General features: G+C 39.0%; 1 protein-coding gene and 2 long non-coding RNA genes across 3 annotated transcripts; all 3 read right to left on the bottom strand.

The window, feature by feature from the left end:
• Positions 1-2,376: 2,376 nt before the first annotated feature.
• Positions 2,377-5,115, bottom strand: LOC126825537 (uncharacterized). Its single transcript, XR_007682034.2, has 3 exons — positions 5,055-5,115; positions 4,306-4,376; positions 2,377-3,063 (listed from the first exon to the last, which is right to left on the bottom strand). It is a non-coding gene; the product is annotated as an uncharacterized LOC126825537 (long non-coding RNA).
• A 3,387-nt stretch (positions 5,116-8,502) lies between these two features.
• LOC126825538 (uncharacterized) lies at positions 8,503-10,641 on the bottom strand. The gene is made up of 3 exons (XR_007682035.1): positions 10,545-10,641; positions 9,952-10,018; positions 8,503-8,901 (listed from the first exon to the last, which is right to left on the bottom strand). It is a non-coding gene; the product is annotated as an uncharacterized LOC126825538 (long non-coding RNA).
• Positions 10,642-12,008: 1,367 nt separating this feature from the next.
• LOC126825524 (bifunctional peptidase and (3S)-lysyl hydroxylase Jmjd7) lies at positions 12,009-19,359 on the bottom strand. The gene is made up of 8 exons (XM_050555177.2): positions 19,204-19,359; positions 18,809-18,962; positions 17,404-17,651; positions 16,280-16,336; positions 15,399-15,494; positions 14,628-14,701; positions 14,006-14,165; positions 12,009-12,804 (listed from the first exon to the last, which is right to left on the bottom strand). The coding sequence occupies exons 1-8, from the start codon at positions 19,295-19,297 to the stop codon at positions 12,722-12,724; spliced, it is 966 nt and encodes a 321-aa protein (XP_050411134.1). The 5' UTR covers positions 19,298-19,359; the 3' UTR covers positions 12,009-12,721.
• Positions 19,360-19,663: the final 304 nt, after the last annotated feature.

Genomic DNA, 19,663 nt, shown 5'->3' with positions numbered 1-19,663 from the left:
ATTCTGTTGATAACGGGCCAATGAAGACGGGCATACGTCATGCAGTGTGTTATGAGGAAAATTGTGTCCGGACAGTGGCACTACGGTCTACTCTTATTTCGAATTCCAACTGTCAGGTGTTCTTTTACGTGCATGCCAATGTGTAATAGACCATCAGAGAGAGAGAGAGAGAGAACTATGGCAAAACTTAAAACAATGATAACGTCACTTAGAAAAAAATAATTGGAATGCGATTTTTAGTATATTAACTTTGGATATATTATTATCTATTTTTGAGAGAGAGAGAGAGAAATGGGGTTTAACGTCCACTCGACACAAACTAGGTCATTTCGGGACTAACACATGGTTAAATTTTATTTCCATAATTCGCTTGCGCGTAGGGATCTTAGCAGTGGGAGGAAACCGGAGAACCCGTAGGAAACCCACGAGGTTGGACAGGCGACGCTACTCCTTGTCACGTTCAACCGGGGAATCGAAACTACGCCCATTGACTCAATGACAGACCTTATGATACAACGCACACACGCTAACCATTCGGTCATCCAACCACCCCTGTAATAGACCATCAGTGGGTACCCTGATAATGACTTGTTTATCGTGAAGGTTGGGTTTAAATCCGTATACCGTCATTGAGTCGATCCCTACGGAGCCCCTTGTATCAAGTGGACGATAAGCCCCATCTCTCTCTCTCTTCTCTCTCTCTCTCTCTCTCTCTCTCTCTCTCTCTGTCTTGTCTGTGCACCGTTTAAAGGGAGATAATAGGCGTTTACGTTTTGTTTTCTAGCTTGTTATTAGTTACAATTTAAGATTTCGTAGAGTAACAATGATATTGACCTACCCCCACCCCCCACCCACCAGAAAACCTAGAAACACTGTTTGTTCCCATGCCGTTTCGCTAACCCATTCAGTAAATGTGACTGTAAATCTACGTCGAGGTCCAAGCCTTTAGAGATGACACTTGTCTGCGATATCACCTCGGTGGAAGCAGACGTTATACACAACTAACTCACACATAGCGATATTGTTATTGGTATGACGTGATTGATAAACAGATCGAAATGATCTCATCGATTCGGTGTTTCAGTCTCCTTGTGGACTGGCTATTAAAAGAGAGAGAGAGATGGGGTTTAACGTCCACTCGACACAAACAAAGTCATTTCGGGACTAACATATGGTCCAATTTTATTACAATAATTCGCTTGCGCGTAGGGGTCTTTAGCAATGGAAGAAAACCGGAGGACCCGGAGAAAACCCACGAGGATGGACAGGCGACCCTACTCCTTGTCACGTACAACCAGGGAATCGAAACCACACCAGTTGACTCAATGACAGACCGTATGATACAGCGCGCACGTGCTAACTATTCGGCCATCCACCCCCCTGCTATTAAAAGAAGTCGTCATGTTTTGATTGCAAGATGTCAATTTAAGGATTTGTTCCAAACTGTCTCTGACATAGCTCTAGGGCTGGATTATGGAGCCTAAAAGATTCTTTGCTATATATTTCAATTCGCTGAAAAGTCTATGACTGTGCTGACAAAATATCCCTTAAATATAGCTAGCACGCAGTCAGAGGATAGTGTCAATTTTCAAATCACATTCCATTCCCTGCCATCGTTAGTTTGGTTTTAAGAATAGCGGAATCTAAGCATTTAGGGAATAATGAAATGGAATTTAGTTTCATGACTCATTGAGTATTCATGTAGGCCAATTCATGACTAGTATATACGCTTATTTTTATCAGAAAACCGTGTATTTGGTTTAAATACTTGGATGTTAGGGGTTCCAGTCTAATAAAAAAGTTCACTTAGAAAGATAAAGATCCTATAAGAGTCAACGGCTCACTCCGCCAAGAGACAAGGACTCACTCCGCTGGGAGACAAGGGCTCACTCCGCTGAGAGACAAGGGCTCACTCCGCTGAGAGACAAGGGCTCACTCCGCTGAGAGACAAGCATTCACTCCGCTGAGAGACAAGGGCTCACTCCGCTGAGAGACAAGGGCTCACTCCGTTGAGAAACAAGGGCTCACTCCGCTGAGAGACAAGCATTCACTCCGCTGAGAGACAAGGGCTCACTCCGCTGAGAGACAAGGGCTCACTCCGCTGAGAGACAAGCATTCACTCCGCTGAGAGACAAGGGCTCACTCCGTTGAGAAACAAGGGCTCACTCCAAAAGTCTATTTTTAAATTAAATCATTAAATGGCAATCACATCTCATTTGGTTTAAATCTCTGCCATCGGATGATCTAGAGGGTTGATTAAGGGCTTAATTGTCATGTGAATAGATGTCTTAATAATAATGTATATAATGTTTGAAACCAAAAGAACGATCTGGCTTGCCATTATGCATCGGACCACGTGACAAATACTTGGACAAATAACGATTTGGCAAATTTTATTTTTTATCGATGAATCATATGTTCTAAAATATAATTTTTCATGACTACATTGTTGCTGTTAGTTGCACGACATGTCGCAGCAGCCGAAGGCGATTGTCTGATTGCTCTGTATCCAAATGAAAGCGTGTTATGCAAAAATGCTTATACTAAAATACGTTAAGAATTCAGCCTTTTCATTGGATAAAACAACACTCAGTAAACTTACAAATTTCGATCTCATCCAACACATCTTCAGACTTTACTCTTGAGATATTTTAGTGTAAGTTTTCTTAAATCAAGTTCAAGGTCAATTACCGGAAGTTGATATTCAGCACGATGAGTTTTCAGGGTCACCACACCATTGTTCTATTCGGTTGTAAAGAGTTCCTTCAGGACAGTCCATAACATAGGCCACGTTATTTACACAGGCTAAAAATCGCGAACAGTCACCACTCAGCTGGAACAAGCCATCGGGTTCTGGACACACGATTCCATGATTTGAAACGTGGGTTTCTGTCGCTATACAGTTCCCCACGATGGAATCGAACAAGGTGCCGTTAGCACACTCGACCCAAATGGCAATACCCCGATCACATTGGTAGAAGGCAGCCATGTTTGACGGGTCGGGGAAATAACCATTCTCCTCTGGACAGTTTGGATCCTGGCCAATAGTCTGTGCTATTAGTCCTGTAATTAAATATATCTACGTCCATTACCAGGCGTTAAAGGCGCTTGAAACATTAACAAATCAGAGAGATAGAGAGAGAGAGAGAGAGAGAGAGAGAGAGAGAGAGAGAGAGTCATTTCGCGACTAACATATGGTTCAATTTTACCTCAATAATTCGTTTGCGCGTAGGGGTCTTTAGCAATGGGAGGAAACAGAAGAACCCGGAGAAAACCCACGAGCTTGGACAGGCCACTGTACTCATTGTCACGTATAACCGGGGAATCGAAACCTCGCCAGTTGACTCAATGACAGACCCTATGATTCAGCGCACACGCGCGAACCATTCGCCCCCTCCTCCCCTCCAAAAATGATGATACACTGAATTCGTCTGCGATGTTACTCTCGGTGGAAATGGACGCTAATCCATATAAACGAGTTAAGTAACCTTAAATACAAATATAGTGCTCATTTTCACACGATTCAGTATTTTAATTTGATATTATATACAATACAAGGTAAGCGTGTGATATACTTTTAACTCCATTGTTTTGTGACGAGTGGACGTTAAACTCCATTCCGCTCTCTTTTTAATTCCATTTTAAAGATGGGTTCCCAGAAAAGTATTTATCGGGTGGTTATTTCCAATAAAAGTATGGTAATTTTGGTGTATATGGAAAGTAGAGATATCCAATCTTACTAGAAAAATACTGGATTCCCCGAAAAACACCCATGGAGCGTATACAGGACAAAAATGTAAGGGTTCCCCTAATCAACAGCCCGACGATTAGGAATTTCTGCACGCGTGATGTCAAAGGTCACACGTGAACATTGAGCGCTTGATGTACAAGTTGATAAACTTTATGAAGAGTTAGACGTACAACACTTTATGAGATAAAAATGACGGAAAAAGATGCGGGTAGTGGATAATCCGAGAATTTAATTAGGATTTGATATTTGTAATAAATAGTAAGCGATTAAAGACAACATCGTCTTATGTATACAATGAATTCTCCTCTGACTTCCAAGAGAGGTAATTCACGTGACGAAAACATGACCAGGTTTGATCGACTTTTTATAGCAGGACATTCCTTCGCAATTACAATGTTTGAGAAGGATTTGAAGCAAAGTTATGACAAATTAATTAGTTTGAATATGTCTTTAGTCCATTATATACCATTAAATCACCCAGTTTGTACGTGGGAACCCATCTTTAATATCTGGGACTGTCCCTTTAAGCGAGAGAAAACAGTATATATATTTACCCATAAGACACAATACTGCACAAAATGTTCCTCGTAGGTTTACCATGATGACAATTATAAGCAATCAGCCTCTACATAGAAAAAAAACCAGAAGATAATTTGAATTACAAATTTGACTCTTTTGATAAATATATTTACTGGATATAAATTGGTATTTAGCATCCTTGCATTATATCACTTTTTGCTAGCGCAGACTACAGATTAGGAACTTTAGCTTCTGAATTCCACGTCCAAACTCTAACACAAGGCAAGGATTTTGTTGCGTATAAAACGGTTTACTAAAATCAGTTTGAATTAAAATGAGAGGAATATAAAGAACTTTGTACAAGATATGTCCTTGTTTGATAAACACGGGATGATATTCAATACAAAACCGCAATCGAACCTGTCGACGAAATAAATAAACCCGGTCCTTCAGAATATTGAGTTCGAGTTATTTCAATTCGACTAACAAGATACGTGTAGAGTTGGTCCTTCATCGTAAAATACGCATCCATGTCTAGTTGAAATATGCAAACCCCTTTTAGCAATTCTAGATCAAAGAATAAATAAAATCATCTCAATTCATTTGTAAACTGTTAATACTATGAAGAACTAACAAGGTATAATCTGTGGTCTGAATCCAGTATATATAGTCAGTGGTCTGATTCCAGAAATATTAAATATATTCAGTAGTCTGATTCCAGAAAATATAGTCAGTGGTCTGATTCCAGAAATAAACAGTAAAAGTGTAAAATTGTAGCACGTACCTGTTGTTAACTCCTCAGTAAACGTTCTGTACATTACAGCTGTTAAATATCATTTATACATACACACTAGGCCCACACATTCCGTTTCTTCTATAACATTTCGGTATCTCAACTTTTAAAGGTTAACTTGTTAAAATAACTCTACCTTTTGTCATTTAAGGCATGTCTTTCTTCCAAAATTGTACGCATTTGTGAAAAACTGTAAGTTAATTAAAGGAAGGCATCTGTTGTTTTTAAATTTTAAATTCGTTCCAAGCACCTCTATTGGTTGCAGTATAATTATTCGTATCGTAAAGGTCAATCCATGTAATAAAAACCCAATGTTACGACTTGAAATGGGGGGTTCGATGGCCGAATGGTTAGTACGTGCGCCTTAGATCACAAGGTCTGCCATTGATTCAACTGGCGTGGGTTAGATTCCCCAGTTGTACGTGACATGGAGTAGGGTCACCTGTCCAGCCTCGTGGGTTTTCTTCGGGTCCTCCGGTTTCATCTGACTGCTAAAGACCCCTATGCGCAATCGAATTATTGAAATACAATTTAGTCATCCACGGTGCCCTAGTTTGTGTCGGGTTAATGCTCTCTCTCTCCCTCCATTTTATTTAATGGTATACATATGCCCCCGGTGTTCTACCTACCCGCGCCTCCGAATCTAGCACAATGGTAATATAAAATGGTCAGAAATATAATACCAAACTACAGATTCATATCATAAATAGTTAGGTTGTAGTCATGGTTACTAATCTAACAAGTTTAGTAACAAATGCTTCACTTAAAAATAACAAGGAGTAGGGTCGCCTGTCCAACCTCGTGGGTTTTCTCCGGGTCCTCCGGTTTCCTCCCACTGCTAAAGACCCCTACGCGCAAGTGAATTATTGAAATAAAAAAAATAAAACCATATGTTAGTCCCGAAATGACCTAGTTTGTGTCGAGTGGACGTTAAACCCCATCTCTCTCTCTCTCTCTATCTCTCTCTCTCTCTCTTTCACTTAAAAATAACAGATTGAACATAATATTGGATCCCATATACAGGCCAGCCTACCTTATACTACATTAATATCACGACAAGATAGTAAAACACTAGCTACGAGAACGTAGCTTAAAACGTTGAGATATACTGATGTGCTTGTTTTTAGCTACGATTGGATGCCTTTAGTTCCAAGTGGCAAACTCAATTTCTTTATTAATGCATGTAACATCTTTAAAATAAGATAAGTTTATGCTATTATGACTAATTAAACTTACAGGGGCCAATGCAGTGGCACAACTATCGCCTAACTCCAAATATTCGCGTTTGAATTAATGAAGCGTTGTTTTTGTCTGACATACACCGCCATTTAAATCCATTCATAGTTAGAGTTCTTTAGACATGCGCCGACACTACACGCCCCTTTTACTTCATTTAAAATCAATATATAATTCAATGATTTGCCAAATCCTGTCGAAATAAAGCAAAATCATCCTTCTTGCCATTTATTATCAGGTCCAAAATAATTTCTTGTTCGGGTTTTAATTCAACATTATCGCCGTAATTTGATTTTATTTTCTGAAATGATTCGCGGATATAACATGTGGATGTCATTTTGTGTGTTGACATGTTCTCCACTTTCGATTGCCTTTTTGATTGGCTGTTATAAAAGCCTTCTATTTAGTCCCGCCTTCATGATGACAGTGTTAAACGTCTGCTGTTTAAAAAGATGGCGACCTTAGTAACGGCTTAACGCCTCGATTTTAAATACGACGATTTGTGCCCGTTTCAGGTAGGATTATATGCTTAATTGTAGTTGGGTGTGGCAGAAATATTATAAATAACAATAATCAATCGTTGTTTTGATGAAAAATATTGTTAATTTTGTTTAAAACTAGCGGGAGTGAATCACTCCGGGAGGTGCTACGTTGAAGATAATAGGAACAATTTTCACCTCGAAACACGGAGGGTTGAGAGATGAGATGTGTTATCTAGTAAAACACTACTGTAACTATTCATTAACAGTTAACATCCGCTTCCATAAAGGGTGATATCGCAGACAGGTGTTTCGTAAGAAAGTTTTCAGAGCGGTCAGTCGTGACAATAGAGGTCCTGGTAAGAAACAGTGCATTGTCGTTCGAATGAGACGAAACGCAGCTGCATGGCGTATGGCCGCCTTCATTAGCCTAGTCGGAACAGAACAGTAAGACGTTAAAGGACAATATTGGTGCCAGTCATTATCACATATGTGATAGAGCTGGTTAAACACATTCCAAATATAATTTTAACACAGAGATCATTGCTACGATAGCTGAGTAATACATGTTTCCTGAGTCGGAAGTGACGAACGCCAAAGGAAAACACGAGGCATCTCTCTATATAACCGACTGATGTGACGAGTGATAACGGAGCCGAATTTCTGCTCACTAATAATTCATTCGAAGACCAGAAGTTGATATATGGGACTGTAAGAGGATACCTGACAATTCAATAAAGTAATTGAATGTCATTAGATAAGAGAACACGAGAAAAATAGAAATAGTCCGTACATTCCCTTGTTTATATTCATTCTATATCTTATAAAAACATGGTAATGCACGGACTTTTCCTGTTTTTCTTTCGTGTTCACTTTTCTAGTGGAAGTCAATTCTTTTGATGAAATGTCAGATATCCTTTCACAATCTTATACAACAACTTTTGGTCTTCGAATGAATTATTAGTGAGCAGAAATTCGCCCGTATATCCAATATCACTCGTCACATCAGTCAGTTATATAGAGAGATGACTCGTGTTTTCCTTTGGCGTTCGTCACTTCCGATTCTAGAAAACTGTATTACTCAGCTATCGTAGCAATGATCTCTGTGTTAAAATTATATTTGGAATGTGTTTAACCAGCTCTATCACATATGTGATAATGACTGGCACCAATATTGTCCTTTAAACCCCATTTCATTAATTAATTTGACCAGCATAGGCCGGGATAGGAAAGGAGCGGGGGGGGGGGAGAGATAAATAGCAGTGGTGCCTACTTAGATGTAATAAGAATAAAGTACGATAGATATTTCTTTTACATAGAATGTTTTTATTGGATAAAATACCCCCATACCATAGTAAAACATTATGAGAAATATGTATAGGTAGGTACAATTACAGAGGGAAGACAGGGACCTTATTCACGAAAACTTAAACTAAGTTATAACCGAAATTTTAAGAAATACTGCAACTTCATTGGATATATGCAAATTGATTTTATTGGTCAGCCAATCGAATTGCAGTATTTCTTAAAATTTCGATTGTATCTTAGTTTAAGTTTTCGTGAATAAGGGCCCTGGTAAACAGTAAAATAGGACCATGAATAAAGTAGGCCCATAAATAAAATTTGTATCTGAAATAATTAATGAATAAAGTGTAAAATGGGATACCTTATGATTATAATAGCCCCGAGATGTTAGTTCAGGTAGAGAAACATATTCATCTAAATATGGGTTAAAATTTTTATTTGGCTAGGCTTATTATACACCATCGTTTAACACCGAACCTCTCGGTCACAATAATAATGGGTTCTGTTGAATAATAAACCGTCTGGGCAATCCATGATAAAGGGGAGACCATTCGAACATACTAAGTATTGACTGCAATCTCCCGGAAGTGAAAACATACCATCGCCTTGGTCGCAACGTGCACCAGAAACTGAATTAACATAAGCTAGTAGATTGCATCTCCTGATGATAGGGTCGAATACACTGCCCTCGGCACATACTAAATTTGTTGGTATGTAATCAACACAGGCGAAAAATCTGGACTGATTCCTTGGATCTTGGTAATGTCCTCTGGCCTGGGGACACTGGAAGTCCTGACCTGACGTCCAGGGAACAAACGCTGAAATAAAAATGAGTTATTTGTAAAATAATATCAAAATACACATAAATGAAGGTGTGCGCTACATACTAGAATAATACACACAATTGGAGGTGTGCGTTAAATACTAGAATGATATACACATCTGAAGGTGTGCGCTAAATACTAGAATAATACACCCAGCTTAAGGTGTGCGCTAAATACTAGAATAATACACATAACCGAGGGTGTGCGCTAAATACTAGAATGATACACACAACTGAAGGTGTGCGCTAAATACTAGAATGATACACACAACTGAAGGTGTGCGCTACATACTAGAATAATACACATAACTGAAGGTGTGCGCTACATACTGGAATGATACACACAACCGTAGGTGTGCGCTGCATACTAGAATGATACACACAACCGAAGGTGTGCGCTAAATAGAATAATACACTGGTGTGCGCTAAATACTAGAAGAATACACATAACTTAAGGTGTGCGCTACATACTATAATATTAGAACTGAAGGTGTGCGCTAAATACTAGAATAATACACATAGGCCTAACTGAAGGTGTGCGCTAAATACTAGAATAATACACACAACTGAAGGTGTGCGTTAAATACTAGAATAATACACCCAGCTGAAGGTGTGCGCTAAATACTAGAATAATACACCCAGCTGAAGGTGTGCGCTAAATACTAGAATAATACATACAACTGAAGGTGTGCGCTAAATACTAGAATAATACACAAGGCACACACTGGATACTAGAATAATATAATATATTTATTCTGTGGCCTATTCCATGTTTTAAGTTGATCTGTTTCATTTGATAACAACGAATCTCCGTTTAAAAGTTTACGTTTATGATGAAATATAATCGATTTTGCGCTTAACTATCGACCCACTTAATAACAAAATAATAAATTCGATTTCCGCTTAATCGTCCGAAACTAAAATAGGATCTGTGTTTTAATCAGATTAGAAATAATACGAAGTTTGTCCGATTCATCAAGTTTTGATTTTCCGACATTCAATGCGGCCACAATTACCTACAATAATTAGAAACGTTGTTTCTTACCTATGGCTATAACAACCAACACAGCTAGTTCTGTCTTCATTTTATTGGTTTAGATTGATGGAAACTACTAAAATATAAAAAAATGTGAAAATGGTCAGAGAGAGAGAGAGAGAGAGAGTGAGAGAGTGAGAGAGAGCCACTCGACACAAACCAGGTCATTTCGGGACTAACATATGGTTAGTGAGGGATCATGAGGTCTGTCATTGAGTCAAATGGCGAGGTTTCGATTACCCACTTGTACTTGACAAGAAGTAGGGTCCTCGGTCCAACCTCGTGGGTTTTCTCGGGGTCCTCCTGTTTCCTCCCACTGCTAAAGACCCCTACGCGCAAGCAAATTATTGAAATAAAATTGAACCATGTGTTAGTCCCGAAATGACATAGTTTGTGTCGAGTGGACGTTAAACCCCATTTTTCTCTCTGTCCCCTTTTCCCTAAAATATTTCGCCCGAGGGGGGCTGCCCAGGCAAAATTCTACCTCTCGCATTGCACATATTTATCATGTTAGTTTAGTCTCAAAATGAGCTCACTATTATTTTGACGACATATTAAAATCCCTATTTCCACCCATTCTGTTCTTAATACAATTGACTTACCGTTAAGTATAAAGTTCCGACTCCAGTCGACAGGACAGCAGGAATCCAGTGTAAAACGACAGAGAAATTCCGGGGATTTATAAAGGCGAGACGACCTACTAGTATTCTATGAAAAGGTCAACATATTTTTAATTTGAGAAATGTCGTACTGGAAGGATATATGTGAGTTATTGTTTGTTACATATCCAGGAGATAATAATAATCTGGACACGTACTTAAACCTTGTACGGATACACGGAGTATTTCGTGACCCCACGACCATATCCTTAACATTTATGGGGAACTGGGGCCAGTTTTACGATAACCGCATCAACCCCAGACTATACGATTGCATCAAGAGTTGATTATGGCCTTCTTTAATTAATGAATGTCTAATTAATAATTTATATAACAGTTATGACTTAAAGAAAGACCACCAATAGGCAGATTTAGTTCTTGCATAATGTTTGTTTAAGGATTATATATTTTCACCGTGGATAATTCCATTAACCTTCAGTCTATATGAGAGGTTGAAGGTATTAATGGACTAGTTTCTACCAGGCGACTCACACCTCCATTTCTACAGACAGGTGCCCGTACTAATGCTATAATACAGTGTAAAAATATCAACAATTTACCCTATAGTGTGATGTTAAGTCACTTAAGTGGCTGTATGGTAATACCGTTAATCCTCTTTAAATATTGGGTGTTGAAGGAGCAGCTAGTTGCCCAATAGCACATCGTAGTGTGGCTTCTTAGAAGGTCACGCTTCATCGGGATCACCCAGGGGTTCCAACGTTTGGACTTTCGAAAAATTCATTTTATTTTATTCCAGTATGGAAATGACATAAACTGTGTTTAACGTCCAACTACTGAAGTCCAACTGTCACAGATTCTTTTAAGCACCGTGGGGGGGGGGGGGGGAGGGGGGGCAACGCGTGCGCGTTGTATCATGAGGTCTGTCATTGAGTCAACTGGCGCGGTTTCGATTCCCGATTGTACGTGACATGGAGTAGGGTCGCCTGTACAACCTCGTGGGTTTTCTCCGGGGCCTTTGGTTTCCTCCCACTGCTAAAGACCCATACACGCAAGCGAATTATTGAAATAACATTGAAGCATGTTAGTCTCGAAATGACCTTCTTTGGAGTGGACGCTACCTCCCCCCCCTCTCTCCCTCTTAAAGCACACAGGACGTCTGACTCTTCCCCCTCTACCTCTAATAATGACCATAGATTGATTGCGAGGTTTTGATAAAAAGGGCAATAACTCAGTAAATAAATGAGGCATGATTATTAGTATAGGCTCGTGGGGGGTGGGGGGACATTTCTCTTTTACAGCGAAACTTTGGATTTTCCTGTTCTATATGTCTAGACGCTTTGATAAAATCTGGGTATAACACTCCCAGACCAAGTGCATTTTTTTCTGCACAGCCATATTATGATAATGACTTGACGCCAACCAGCCTAAATAGCAAAACATTCAAGGTTTATTAAAACAATTTATTAAAAGAAGGAAGACTAACCAGGCATTCATTCTATCTGCCTATATCTAAATCAACAATAAGAAAGCCTTTAAATAAGGCACCTGTCACAGACAATGCCAGGCACAGATTCGAGCACTGTCAGGCACTAAACCTCTGCCTGACATTTCGTCAGTTACATCTAAAAACCTTTATTTCCAGGCCTGACAATAAGGAAGGAAGACGAAGTGATTCGGTAGACAATTTGTATGAAATGAGAAAAATGAAAAATATAAAACAAATAGAGTTTGCAAAATTACAACAATTCACACCTCCTCCTTGTCAAAATCAAGTTCTTTTATGAAAATATCAATTATCCATAATCTAGACAATATTTATAACACATATTTCCTTTTCCAATATGTAGGATGCGAATAAAAAAAACGTTCTTGATGGTAGATCATTAAAATCACATTCTTGGCATCAAAATATAAAAAGGCATTGCACACATTTTTCCAATTGCCTATCTTTGTCATTAACACTATTCATAACTGATGACAATTTTAACAATTGCCTATCTTTGTCATAATTGATATTTATAACAGGTGACAATTTTACCAATTGCCTATCTTTGTCATTAATGATATTTATAACTGGTGACAATTTTACCAATTGCCTATCTTTGCTATAACTGTTGATTTCTATATTTTAAGTTATTTCCTTTCTATGTTGATCACAGTTATTTTATCACTGATGTTAATTTCTCTAGAAATTTATAATAATTATACTTGATGTCATATTCCATATCGTACCAATAATTTACTGAAACGAGAAATAAATTACAATATATTATATACTATCAAATTAGAATGGGGCTTAAGGTTCTACTCTGCTGCCACAATCTGATTAAAATACAGATCTATATTTCGTTTGTTTTTTTTATATTTTCGATGGTCTCTACTACAAGAAGATACTTGTATTGGGAGGTCGCATCAGGGGCCATACGAGCGGCTTTTGACCCTATGATGTCAGCCATTGATTAATCAATCAGCGTTGACGTTTCTAGTGGTTTACCCACAGTTCCATGCAAAGCACGCCAAGAACTCGCTGTAACAGACCCTTTCATTGGCTAATTCCTCACATCAACTAGAACACCTGTTATATAACAACTCTTCCAAATCCTAGTGTTGTGATAACAAGTAAAACAAAATTTTGAACTATAAAAAATCAGATTGCTGCTGCACCAACTGGCCATGGCCTGATAAAGACAGGCATGTACATACCTGTGCTATGAGGGAAATTTTGCCCGGAAAGCGGCACTACGGCCTACTTTTATATCGAATTCCAACTGTCAAGAGATTTTTTACGTGCACGCCAATGTGTACACGAGACCTCGGTTTTTCGTCCCATCCGAACGACTAGACAGCTGTCCTTGTCAGGCCCTCCGTCCTGCATCACTGACAAGGGAGAACCACGCCGGAAAATCTGGATGAACTTTCTCGGCCAATGCAGGGATCGAACACCCGACCTCCAGGCTAGCGACCCAGGGTCTTACCCACTTAGCTACCGTGATCCCCAACTTTAAAGGAGCTAAACTGACACAAATGGCTCGCAACCCATATAAATATATATACTGATTTACATTTAATCATTTCTGTTTATACTCTAATTTCAAACCAGTTATGTTCGGCGAAATACGCCAGAAGTCTCAATGGAATGGCAATCTCTAGTGTCTGGTTATTCCAGTCTACACCAAAAGTATTTATTGTGGAATATGTCTAACTTCGTTCTTCGAGTCCCTTGTTACATATGGCGCTAAAACGCATTATGGTAGTGTACCGATGGTAAAATGTTTATTTTGTCTTCCGTATTGGATATCAAAAGCCCATCTTTTCCGGGTAAGATCACATCAAAGTTGATTTAAATTGACAAATAATTCGGATGATATTGAGTTAGAGACTTAGCTACTTTAAACTCCCTTATCGCGAGAAGGAACAGGCTACAGGAAATCACTCCTACTTACCAGCAATACACCCGTGTGATTGTTGAACGTGATGAAACCATAGCGAAGGTAAATAAAGAGTTTCACCAGCTCTCACAGTTACCTCCCTTGGTGTGGCCTTGTTATACTGTGGATAAGATACTGTATCTGGATGTAATGGATCAATGGCGATCCAAGGAACCTTAAAAAAATATGAGATATTTGTTTGGGTTTTAATGGGGGCTTAACGTCCTACAATTCTGCTTCGACTGGGCTAATGAAATGGAGTTTAACGTCCTACTGTTCCGACTGGGCTAATGAAGACGGGCATACGCCATAAAGTGTGCTATGAGGTAAATTTTGCACATCAGCGATCCCGACGACTGTACATGTAAATGCTGGTCCCTTTACCCGTACGTCAATGTGTGCACGGGATCTCAAGTTTTTCCTCCCCCCTCTCTCTCTCTCACCCCCCCCCCCCCCTTAGATCCTCGTCCTGCTTGGATGTGATCAGAGGAAGCTAGGAATGAAATAATCCACACAACTCTTAATTTAATTAAAAGTAAACACAGAAATCTATACATGTCACACTTTTAAATTATTGTATTTCAGAATGGAGAGATATTTCATTCCATTTGTCGCTGAAATATATTTAAAGTTTTACCTGTGTTGTATTTGGATCATCAACAACTGACCATATTCCATCTTCCTGTTTAAATATTCCAGTTGGGTAATCTTCTATAAATTATATAAAATCAATGGCTGTGATAGTTGTATAGATGGATAAAAGATGGTTGGAATAAAATGGGGTTTAACATTCTACCTTTACCTTTCGGCACCAACTGGGATAATGAAATCAAATAAAATGGGGTTTACGTCCTACTGTTCTGCTCCGACTGGGACAATAAAGCCGGCGATTGGGCTAATGAAGACGGGTATACACGATAGTTGTAAGTATAGTGACAATGCTAAACAAGACATACATAAGACCATATGGTAAATCAGAGGGTGGTATATAAACCTTCCATAATGTGTATATACGGTAAATCAGAGGTTGGTATAATATAAGCCTACAATATGGTATATACGGTAAATCAGAGGGTGGTATAAAACCATATGGTATGTACGGTAAATCAGAGGGTGGTATAATATAAGCCTACCATATGGTAAATACGGTAAATCAGAGGTTGGTATAAACCTACTATATGGTATATAAGCCTACCATATGGTATATACGGTAAATAATAGGGTGGTATATAACCTACCATATTTTATATATGGTAAATCAGAGGGTGGTATATAAACCTACCATATGGTATATATGGTAAATCAGAGGGTGGTAAAAACCTACCATATGGTATATACGGTAAATCAGAGGGTGGTATAAAACCATATGGTATATACGGTAAATCAGAGGGTGGTATAATTAACCTACCATATGGTATATACGGTAAATCAGTAGGTGGTATCAGGATAAATTTTTTCCAACCGGATATTACGCAATACATATTTTCATAATGATCCCGATGCACTGAAATGTAAAAAGAAATCAAAAGAATAATACATAACTTATCGACCCGAACAAGATCATTTCGAGACTAACATATGGTTCAATTTTATTTCATTAATTCGCTTGTGCGTAGGGGTCTTTAGCAGTGGGAGCAAACCGGAGGCAGAAGTAACCCCACGAGGTTGGACAGGCGACCCGGAGAAAACCCACGAGGTTGGACAGGCAACCCCTATCCTTGTCACGTACAACCGGGGAATGAAAACCACGCCACTTGATTCAATGACAGACCTTATGAAGCAACGTGCACGCGTTAATCCACCCCCCCACCCGCTTTCTCTCAAACTTATCAGATGTTGCGGCTCTCCCGTGACAGTAACAATTGGTCGTTTTTTTTGTCACCTTATAGATAAACATCATATTCATTAATGATGTTTATTGCATTTATTACCCGCTATATCATTATACTACTGGTACTGTACATCTAATGGGGGTTGGATGTCCGAATGTTTAGCGCGTGCGCGCTGTAACATAAGGTCTATCATTGAGTCAAATGGGGTGGTTTCGATTCCCCGGTTGTACGTGACAAGGAGTAGCCCTACGCCCCAGCGAATTATTGAAATAAAATTGAACCATGTGTTAGTCCCGAAATGACCTAGTTTGTGTCGAGTGGACGTTAAACCCCATTTATCTCTCTGTAGATCTAATGAAATTTAAAATCTAAAAAACGACGTTGTCCCAAGAAATAAAATTAAAGTAATAAAATAATGCGATCTATATTGTATAACATATTATACAAGACAACTTACTTGATGTTACAGCTCGACCGTCTCCCATCCAGAAATTAACAGCATCTGGTTGTTTACCTATAATAGTTACATTATTTACATTATACATACAGGGGTAGCTCGGGCCAGGGAGTAACGAGGAATTGGTGGCGTTGGACTACCGCCTCCGGGCTTTTGGCCCCGGGCGAAGTCGGGTGCCGTCTAGTATACATATATGAATGAATTTTCTGCACCGACTGTGCTAATGAGAGAGAGAGAAAGAGATGGGGTTTAACGTCCACTCGACACAAACTAGGTCATTTCGGGACTAACACATGGTTTAATTTTATTTCAATAATTCGCTAGGGCGCAGGGCTACTCCTTGTCACGTAACACCGGGGATTAGAAACCACGCCAGTTGACTTAATGACAAACACTATGGTACAGCGCGCACGTGCTAACCATTCAGCCACCCAACCCCTCCATGTGCCAATGATGACGGACATATGCCACATAGTGTGCTAAGAAGAACATTTTGCCGGGATAGTGGAGCTACGGTTTACTTTTGTTTAGAATTCCTTCTGTCAAAGTTTGTCAATTTTTTTGGGACATCCACGCCAATAGGACCTCGGTGTTCAGTATCATCCAAAAAACAAGACCTTGTTCCTTGTTAGTTGTTAGGCCCTCCGTCCTGCACCACTGACAAGGGGGAGCCACACCAGAAATTCCAGTTTAACTTTCTCGGCCAAATCCGGGTGACAACTCGAGACTTCCTCATTGACGTGTCAGCCTCTTAGTCACATCAGTGTTGATGTTTCTAGTGGGTTACCCACAGTTCCGTGCACATCACGCCAAAAACTCGCCATAACAAACCGTTTCATTGGCTAACCCCTCACATCAACCAGAACGCCTGTTATAGAACAGCTCTTCCAGATCGTAGTGTTGTCAAGACAAGCAACCCGAAATTTTGAACTATAAAAAAACGAAACGAAATAGGATCTGCGTTTTAATCAAATTGCCTATGCCCAAGTACATCACCGGGTGCCAACCCGAAACTTCCTCATTGATGAGCCAGTCTCTTAGCCACTGAGCCACCGCGGCTCCATGATATACTTGGGTATAATCATCCAATAACCTCCTATCTCTACTAGTAAATATATTATTACCAAAAGCCTCCTCTCCTATTTTCAAATTACAATCTACATCTTTCAGTATCTCTGTAAACTCATCAGTTAGATTAGAATTCTGTTTCTGGATATAAAAGACTTCTTTTCCTGGAGAGTCCAGGATGTCCAGGAACCTTGACATTGACATCAAACGTTCTTCTGGCATTACAAATTTACCGTCATGAATAGCGTCTGCATAACCATTTGGTGTTACCGTGGCCGTTACTTGTAGATTTCCTATAGTTTCTCTGTATGTATAATAACATCGTACAAGTATTAGTTCATTATTCTTTATTATTAATAATGTTAAAGGGACTATCCCGATTTGAACAGAGCCTCAAAAATAAAAGTCCCAGTACGTATGCAATTTAAGCGCCAAAATATAGATGAATGGTGTATTTACCATATCTCAAAATTTCAGCTCAAAATATTGAGTTGTTTGGACGTGAAAGATTTTGGGCCAGTTTTTTCGTTGGGTGATCTGATAATCGATACCCGTTCCCTTAGAGGTCTATACAGTGAATGACTGATGTGCTATACTTGATAACGAAAGGTAAATTTCACCTACACATTATTTTTATAAAATAAAAGTCTGGTACACCGGTCTCCATTTCCAGATGAAGACTGACAGGTTTAAGTTGTTTGAAAACGTATCACAAATATTGAGTTAGTTGCTCGGCCCTTAGGTAGAGTATTTTAAGGGGTTTTAACACAAAATTAGGCAGTTTTATTTTCCCAAAAATTATCGGGATTGGCCCTTTAAAGATGTATTATGCAAGAGAGAGAGAGAGAGAGAGTGAGAGGGGTTTAACGTCCACTCGACACAAACCAGGTCATTTCGGGACTAACATATGGTTCAATTTTATTTCAATAATTCGTATGTGCGTAGAGTCTATAGCAGTGGGAAGAAACCGGAGGACCCGGAGAAAACCCATAGTCGACCGAACTCCTTGTCACGTCCAACCGAGAAATCGAAACCATGTCAGTTGACTTAATGACAGATCTTATGATACAACGCCCACGCTAACCATTCGGTCACCCCTCCCCCCCCTTACAATCCACCTAGAGGTGTTGAGTACTTTGAATCCAAGCTGGGAGATTATATAGGCCTACCTATATTTTGCTTTCTGAACTGAGTAAAAAAAATTCTCAAACATCCAGGCTGAAACTGATTAGAAATGAAATGAAATGGGGTTTAACGTCCTACTGTTCTGCTCCGACTGGGCTAATGAAGACGCACATATGCCATGCAGTGTGCTATGAGGGAAATTTTGCCCAGGCAGCAGCACTATGGCCTGCTCTTTTACGTAAACTGATTAGAAGCTTTCTCACTAATAAGTTTGCCCGAAGACATTTCAATAAATGGAGTTATCCCCCTTTAATCGTAGTACTCGCGAGAACTGACCTGAAATATGATGGCCCCCATTTTCGCAGGGCTGACCAGTGGTTAATAAGATCTCTGATGACAACGGGTTTATTGGGAGAAATGAAGTCTCTATAAAACTGGAGAGGTGTAAGTGGAGAATCTAACACAGCCACCGTCTGATCCAGGTATAACTCTACAAATAAAACACAAACAGAAAAGGTTAATTAATATTTATATTTAGAATCATTATTCTATAAAAGAACAAAAACAACCCAAAACCCCGAAAAATTTAAAAATATTTATCTTTATGAAAACAAGGTAATCTAGAAATTGATACAAATTGTGTAGCATTAGTGTTAGAAAATATATTTCGATTAATTTGTTTCAGAATGAGAATTTAACAGTTCATTGAAAGGCATAAATACGAAATTTACCATTTGCCTCTGCTGTTAAAGAGTCTATGCAGGACTGTAATGTTGTCTTCAATTCTTCTGAATCTGTTTTACTCGTTAGCTTGTCTCCGTCCATTCAATAGTTCAGTCAAAACCCTCGAAACATTATCATGTCGGATTTCTATTTATACCGGATGTGCAAACGAAAGTAGGCAAATGAAAATACTGTCTGGTGGTTTTTCTTCCGAAACGAAACAAGACAAAAATGTACCTGTACACAAATTATGTACAATTTGCCAATTATGTGGTTAGTATTTAAAAATACGTGTGTTGATTTTATACAAACCCTCTTATTAAAAAATTGTGAATTTTGTACTTTGATTGGCCTATTAAAATGAAAATGAAATGAAACGAAATTGGGTTTAACGTCCAAATGTTCAATGTTATTGTGTGATTACGTTATCCAAGCATAGAAAAACAAAGTTAAATAATGAACTTTATT

This window comes from Patella vulgata, chromosome 6 (genome assembly GCF_932274485.2).
Source record: "Patella vulgata chromosome 6, xgPatVulg1.2, whole genome shotgun sequence".
Classification (NCBI taxonomy): Eukaryota; Metazoa; Mollusca; class Gastropoda; family Patellidae; genus Patella; species Patella vulgata.
The sequence above is the reverse complement of the archived record's forward strand: the minus strand, read 5'-3'. Positions and strand labels throughout refer to the sequence as shown.